The sequence below is a fragment of the Astatotilapia calliptera genome, chromosome 20, assembly GCF_900246225.1.
Source record: "Astatotilapia calliptera chromosome 20, fAstCal1.2, whole genome shotgun sequence".
Lineage (NCBI taxonomy): Eukaryota > Metazoa > Chordata > Actinopteri > Cichliformes > Cichlidae > Astatotilapia > Astatotilapia calliptera.
The window spans coordinates 2,899,594-2,907,897 of record NC_039321.1 but is presented as its reverse complement, the minus strand read 5'-3'; the positions used below and the strand labels follow the sequence as shown (position 1 = coordinate 2,907,897).

The 8,304-nt window shown below is 40.2% G+C and overlaps 1 protein-coding gene across 1 annotated transcript; it reads left to right on the top strand.

Moving 5' to 3' along the window:
* The first annotated feature begins 1,460 nt into the window (after positions 1–1,460).
* LOC113013370 (uncharacterized) lies at positions 1,461–6,129 on the top strand. The gene is made up of 4 exons (XM_026154220.1): positions 1,461–2,191; positions 2,295–2,666; positions 2,971–3,004; positions 5,516–6,129. Exons 1-4 carry the CDS (start codon positions 1,775–1,777, stop codon positions 5,554–5,556), a joined length of 864 nt encoding a protein of 287 aa, XP_026010005.1. The 5' UTR covers positions 1,461–1,774; the 3' UTR covers positions 5,557–6,129.
* Positions 6,130–8,304: the final 2,175 nt, after the last annotated feature.

Below are 8,304 nucleotides of genomic sequence, written 5' to 3'. Positions count from 1 at the left end.
TAATAAATTACTTTTTAGTTTCTAGCCTAATTATTTCATTGATATAATTTGTAACCTGGAACAACAGCTGAATTCAAGCTGCAAAAACACATGCTGCCAATAACTGGCAATAACAAGAAAAAAGAGAAAATCAATGTGCAAAAACGGAAGACTTGTGGTTTATGTTCAAGGTTCTCACGCCAAATGTTTCCTGTCTCACATATTTATACAAATTTGTGCATCACATTCTGTTAGTTTATCTTGGCACCATCTCTCTCCTGCGCTTAAGGAAATGTATTAGTATTCTACTGTTGCAGCTTCTTTGAAATATGCACTCTATATTGCTCTGGTCAATTATTTTCTCTATACAATTACAGAAACTTGCATGAAACATGTTGTCTAGAAATAGCTCAACACAATAACACTCTAATATCCACTGTGGCTCAATCTTTACTGTTGGGGTTTCTGAGCTCAAACAGGTTCTCATTGTCCCTCTGTGCTCTGATATTTAAACTGTGGGGACTCGAGTGAGACTGATGCAAGTTAAAGTAAGTCATTAAGCTTTCTGTTTTATCTACAGGAGAAGGACACCTGTCAATACATGCCTGAAGTACATAAAAAGGGGGTTAGGGTCATGAATAAATAATGAGATCTATGGCCAAACTACTGTATTTGAATGCATTAGTTGCAGTTTGAATGGCTGTACCTAAAGCCAACGCACCTTGGTTGCACTGATTGAATTTATAGGATTATAAAACTTTATTAAATGTCTTGTTAAACAAAAAGCTTGAAATGCTTTTTGCATGACAGTCCAAATGATCCTGAAGTGAGTGCTGTTGAAAACACCTCATGGCATCATGTTGTGTTTGAATGTTAGGGAACTGGACTTTTATTATCCCCAAAAAATGCATGCATTCATGATTTACTGAGACTGCAGCAAATGAAAGAGGAATGAACAACTAAACTTATCATGTTTTCGATTGTTGTCCCTTTCTTTTATATAAGACCTTTTCCATTTTAACTTGAATTGTCAAGCTGCAAGTAAAAGAAATTAAAAATGATACGAGGCCTAAAGAGTAATGGAAAGTTAGAGAGAGGAGGAAACTCACAGTGTTATGACAGTTGAATATTATGAGAATACCCATAATCGCTGGTAATCAGGACCCTCTATCCTCTGTGAAAAGCATTTGCAGGGAGACAGTCTACTTTAATTTTTCCTCTCTTAAATTTAACTTTATGGTATAAAAGACATGGATTGATTTCAAAACCAACAATGTAAAAGGTCAACCAGGCCTATTGCATTGCTAAGGAGTAACGAAAACTATGAACACAACAAACAGGTAACCGGAGACTGTGATAGCTGGTACGAAAAACGGGAAACAGATTTTGTGCCTACAGTCAGTCACACAAGGTGAATACGCCCACATAATCACACATTTTGTCACCTTACACCTCAGCTTGATCTGTACCCGCTCGCTGTTTGAGTGCTTTGGACTTTTCGTTTTTATTTTTTTAATTAAAAAAAAAGTCTGCGGTGACACGCCATCTCCTCACAGTATTAAGTGAAATAGAACAAGAGTGACTTTCGTTGACACGAAACTTTTAATTATTCTGAAGTGAGTGCAGTTAAAACTCATAACGTCACGTTGCGTTTGCATCCTGCCACCGAACAGAGGGCTCATTTCATGGCTGCAATTGGACTGAGATATTAAGCTGAATTTCAAAGAGACTGTGATACCTGGTGTAATTTTACAGGACAGAAGCTGAAGCCCCAGCAGGCACCTAACTGCTCAAGATGTGGAAAAACCTCCTGCTTTCTGCAGTTGGTCCTGGAAAAATCGGCACCGTCGCGACAGTCATCGGGATATTCATTGCCACTGTTCTTCTGCAGACCGCGACGTGCGCTTGCAGAACTTTTGAATGTAATGAAATCGTCGTCGTGCCTTTTTTTTTAGTATTTTTCCTGGTGCTCCTGATAGACCAGACATTTCGGAGCACCGCGAAACATCCATCTACGTTTTTATGCCTTGTACTCAAGCGCGTTATCAGAGCGTTTCTAATCAGCCTGCTGTGGATTGTAGCATTGTTGGTTTTAACGGACTGGTATGGTTGTTGTAACATTGATGAAAACACGAGTAAGCTGTTCTGCAAATCTGAGAACCTCACAACCGAACAAGAAGCTCGAAAAGCTGAAGTGGAAATCAAGTCAAGGGTGAGGACTTTCTTGCTCTATGCTCATTCTGCTTTTTTAATGAAATTACAGCAAACACACATTAATGCTGTTATATTTTGCATGTTTGTTGCTTCTTTTTCAGCTTTCTGCTTACTCTCTGCTCCTGGGCATGACTGTTGTCGCTTTCTTCATGACTTGGAGTGGGTGGAGAAAATGGTTTGAAGAAAAATACAGTTGGTGCAACAAGAAAACTTTTTACTACAAACTGATTTTGGAAGAAGAGAAAAAAGTTCTGGAGGAGCTTTTGAGGAAAGAAGCAAATGAGACTTTGACTAAAGAAATCACGAGCAACATAAAAAGGAAAGACTGGGACGGCTGTTTTAACGTTGCTCAACAAATGATCAGTAATGCAAAACATCAAAAACCAGAAGCAACCAACCAGCAGATCAACTGGATCAGTGAGGGGAGCTCCAGCAGAGGGGGACAGCATCATCAAGCAGCAGCACATCAGCAGGTAAAAGGCTCTGTTATATACAGATGTTACAGCTGCCAGACTCTGTCAGTCTAAAATGGCAGAATTATTTTTTCTTGCGTTCTGATCTGCACAGGCACCCAGGTCACCATCATATGACTGCAGCTCACTATTAATAACTTTAACATATGATGTTGTAGTTTAGTCAAAAGTTAACTATAAACCCTAAAATACATTTGTGTGCAGAAACAAGATAAATGTCTTAAGCCGTTCCTTATTTGAACAGATGGATCTACACATATAATTTGACATAGCGTTTTTACTAATTCGTAAAACTCTTTTGCAGGCTCAAAACTATGAACTTGATGAAGTTGCACAAGGTAAACACACCAACACTCCTTAATTCACCACGCAGCTCTCATAAGATCAACTAAAGTCGCTTTCACTGCAATATACTAAAAACCTTCACTGATTTGATGATGATGATCTTCCCAGTGACCACTAGAGGTCTCTGCTGTTCCTGTTTTCACTGAAACTCTCACATTAAGGGTTCAGGGCTTGCTTTGACCCAGCTCCATGCAACACTTGTTATGCATCTACCAAGCGAGCAGAGGGTTGAAATATCTTATATCTCATAGCTCATAATGAGGCTTTTAATATTGCGCTGGTGATGGTTGGAGTTCATTTTAATCACTTTAGAGATTGGCCACAATGTGTTACTGTATAAAATATTCATGCATGTTATTTGACTCCTACCCACCTGCTGCACCAGAACTGCCAGAATAACAGTTTTATTTCCTCAATAATAAAGTTACTATCAAAGCTCAGAGTGTAGCAAATTAAGCAAGTTACTTTTCAGAACCTCCCAGTCCTCTTATTTCCCCTTTTTCCTATCCAACGAATGTTGAATGTAAAAACCTACAGCTGCAATCGGGAGAGATACCAATAAAAACCAAAAAAGATCTGTCTTATCTTATAATAATGATGGATTGAATTTACAATTCCACTATTCATTTACACACTGGTGAATGCAAGCTACAGTTGTAGCCACAGCTGCCCTGGGGAAGAAACGACAGAAGCGAGGCCATATCAGAATCAGAATCAGAATCAGAATCGAGTTTATTGGCCAAGTATATGTGCAGACACATACAAGGAATTTGGTTCCGGTAGATGGAGGCTCTCAAGCACAGCAATGTAAATCACACACACACACACACACACACACACACACACACACACACACACACACACACACACCTGTGTAAACCAACTATAAATAACGAATCTAAACTTATATACATAAAATACAGAAATGAATGAGGTGGAATGAATACTACAGAATGTACATAAGGTGCAGTTGCAGTCTGGCAGTGGGAGCAGTGTGTCAGGTCAACTGTTAAGAAGGGAGATGGCGAGGGGAAAGAAACTGTTCCTGTGTCGGGGGGTCCTGGTCTGCAGGCTTCTGTACCGTCTGCCAGAGGGCAGCAGATCAAAAAGTCTGTGTGCAGGGTGTGAGGGGTCTGTGATGATTTTCCCTGCCCGTTTCCTGGTTCTTGAGAGGTACAGATCCTGGATGGAGGGCAGGGGGGTGCCGATGATCCTTTCTGCTGCCCGTACAGTCCGCTGCAGTCTGCTCCTGTCCTGTTTAGTGGCTGCTCCATACCAGACTGTGATGGAGGAGCACAGGACAGACTCAATGACCGCAGTGTAGAACTGGATCAGCAGCTCCTGTGGGAGACTGTACTTCCCCAGTTGTCTCAGGAAGTACATCCTCTGCTGGGTCTTTTTGAGGATGGAGTTGATGTTGGTCTCCCACTTCAGGTCCTGGGAGATGGTTGTACCCAGGAACTTGAAGATCTTCACAGTCGACACAGGGCTGTCTGATATGGTGAGGGGGAGCAGAGTTGAGGGATGTCTCCTGAAGTCCACTGTCATCTCTACAGTCTTAAGAGTGTTCAGCTCCAGACTGTGCTGACTGCACCAGAGTACCAGCCGCTCAACTTCCTGCCGGTATGCAGACTCATCACCATCCTGTGTATGTATCACGCCATCGGCCCCTCTGGCCATCACCAGTAGGCAGTAGGTGAAGTGTCTTGCCCAAGGACACAATGACCGAGACTGTCTGAGCCGGGGCTCGAACCGGCAACCTTCCGATTACAAGATGAACTGCCAACTCTTGGGCCACGATCGCCCCTGTGGTCTCCATCCTTTTAACTCTGTGACTCTGTGGACAGGTAATTTCCTTAGGGATTAATAAAGTATAGTGATTCTGATTCTGATTCAGCTAAACCTGAAATAGTTAGTACAGTTGAAGTCTGGACCATTAACAGTAACTCAGTAAAACATCTCTATAGCAGAGATGTTGTAAGACGACCATCATATATGAGTGAGGCAGAAATGAAATCAAATTATAAATATTTAAAATGGGGAAGCATTTTATTCCAGTAATGACAGAAATAATGAATTGTTCTACAAAAAATGAGGTGTTACAGCCCGTTGGTAGGTTTAGTTCTTTTTTACATGTTGCCATGGTGAATCATGTTATCAGAGCTCCTCTCATGAATCTTTTCCTCTTCTAGTCATCCATGTACTTAACTCAGCATGCTTCCTGTAACAGGGTTCAGAATTCAGAATTTTAGAAGATCACAAAACACCCACTGTCCTGTAGTCAGCTCAGTAAATGACTCCTCAGGCTCAAGTTAAACAGTCAAACCATTTCCAGTATATCTTTGTTTTATGTTCATTTCTTGGATTTTCATTTTTCAAGACTTGTTTATTTTCATTCAGTTAAACAGTTCATTTTAGTTTTCACTACAGTTTTAAATGTAATCATTTTGCTCTGTACAGACACAATTCTTTGGTTTCTGACAAAAATATTTTCCACCCTGTAGAAAACACAGACACCATGCCGTTATTTAACGAATCCGCCTGAAAGAACACAGTTGACACAGTGACGCAGCTCCAGAAACAACGCAAGCGACCACAGACAAGTTATACACCTTGACAGAGTGGGCGCTCCTTGTCATCACAGCTGAGAGGGGATAAAAAGTCTTAATGTTCAGCCTAATGTGATTAAAAATAATCAGAGTGCTAAAACAGAACTTTTCCCCTTTTCCCTAAAATCTAAGTTTGATCGACATATTAATGAGAAAAGTTGTTTGAGTAGTAAAAATGACTGTTCTAATGTCATTGTTGTGTGTGTGTGTGTGTGTGTGTGTGTGTGTGTGTGTGTGTGTGTGTGTGTGTGTGTGTGTGTTAGTGGCTAGATCCACTGATCTCAATGAATGCCCGACTTTTAAATCGATTTAATAAAAAAGTTGTATGAAATAAACAGTGAATAACAAACAGAGTTTTAAAAAGGATGCAATCCTCAGTATTTGAATTAAAAAGGGATTATGTTACAATGAATGTTCATGTGAAAATGTGCTAAAGACAAATCTAATTGAAATAGAATTACATGAACTGAGGCTACGTCCACACGTACACGGGTATTTTTGAAAACGGAGATTTTCCATTTTCGTTTTAAAAAATAATCCCGTCCACATGTAAACGCAGAAATGAAGGAAAACGCTGCTAAGAACATGCCAAAGCAGCAGGTGGCGCTAGATTCCTAACCGTGCAGAAATGTTGGCCAATCAGAAGTCTAGAAGCCTCGGTGGGAAAAAGTAAACAAAGCTGGGGCATAGAAGCAGAACCGAGTCGTATGTGTGGAGGGACAGTAACTGTGTGTATATGTAAGCATTTAAACACTGCAGAGAGTAGAATTAACAGTAACAGTATTGTAGAAATTCATTTCACCGAAACAATAACGTGGCGCACAGTGTGACGTCAAAATAGGCGCACACCTTTGACGCTGCGTTTTCTCCGTTTTTCTCGTCCACACGTAAATGCAAAAACGGAGTTTTCAAAAATATCCACCCTGGCCGGAGTTTTTAAAAATCTTCGTTTTCAGTGACCAAAAACGCCGTTTACGTGTGGACTAAAGGTGCAAACGCATAGAAAAATCTGCGTTTTCAAAAATACCCGGGTACGTGTGGACGTAGCCTTAGTGAAACATGAAGTGATGACCGAATATTTATATGTGATGTGAATTCTGTTATGAATGACAAAGGAAAAATGATGACCTGATTTTAAAGTTTAAACTTGGTGTTAAATCTTCTACGTCAGCTAGACAGAGATACGATGATACAGTGTGGCTGGAATGATGGATCTAATGAATGATTAGATGTTTGTAATGTGACTGGATGTCCCGAAGGGTGAAGCTGGATTCCATCTCTGAAGATGTGACATTCAGTGGCAGAGGGGGACGTAAGGGTCAGCATTAGCATTAGCTCAGAGTAGGTTAATTAGATAAGTGTAATTCAGATGTTTTCATTCATGTTTTATGATTTTTACTATTTGATTTTGCTTTTGTTTTGCTCTCACTAAATTGCTTTATTAAAATTTCCTGCAGCTAAAACCTGTAATTGTGGATATTCACTTTTAAAGTCTTTGTGAAAGAGTAAAACTCTTTATCAGTGCAAATTGCTCCAATGCTTTACATTACAACATCTGATCACCTTCCCTCAAGACTTGCTGTTCAGGCCTCTAAAGTCCCATGACTGATTGGGACAGTATAGGATTTGATCTGCAAGGCTACTCAGGTGTGGTCATCTTATCATCTTAACACGGGGGACACATGGACAATTTCTAGGTAGTTAGTGCTGGGCGAGTCCCCTCACCCGCATTGGCTCCAGCTGACCTCTGCATTATCAACTGTCTAAGATTCATAGGATGAGACATTAGGGGTTTTAATCACTGAAATATTTGCAAGTTAGCTGAGTGATGCAATCTGTCTTTATAATCTTTGTCAGACTGTGTTTGATAAATCTAAAGAAATGTTTCTTACATGCTTCATATTCTCTGGAGCCTATTGACCAATCAGCTTTCACATGAACATGCTTAATGACATATAAATAAAGATAAATAGATAAATAGATTAAAATAACAGACTATGTATAATATGCTAAACTGCTGAACAAAATTCCCAACATCCCCATTCATGAATCATTATTGTTTATTACAGTGAGTGAAAAGAAACAATACGCTCAGCCTGAAAACAACCAATGACAAAAGTACAGAAAGTCATTTATTAATATCAGTTCTTTGTTCCTTCCCTCAAATACAACCCACATGTGTGTACCCCTACAGGTGGCAGGAAACAACTTAGACTTACACTTAGAGACTTACAGCATTGTGCAGTTTCTTGCACAGCGAAACTGGGAAACCAGAGTGATACACCTGCTGCTGTCAGACCTGCAGGTATCAGGCTGTGATCTTCTCCTTTATAGTGGACAGAAATTTTGGGAGTGGCACAAATAATTTGTGTGGCATCTTATTGAATGCAGAACAGCTGATTGTTCTGTAAATAGTTTGAAATGGTTATAAAAAAAAAGGGTAAATGTCATGGTCCTGAGTCTGACAGCTCAGTGTTTTGTGTTTCTTCATATTATTCCTTGTTCTTGTTTATTCTGTTATGTCTTTGGGTTCGGTTTGCCATTCGTTAGGGGCTTGTTTTGTGCCTGCCTGCTCCCACTTCTCTGTGTTCCCTCTGTCTGTCCATGGTGTCACTGTGTCTGCTTGTGAGTCTGTCTGTTTAGTGCAGTGTCTTGTCTGGTTCTCTGTGTGAATCTCCCTCCGT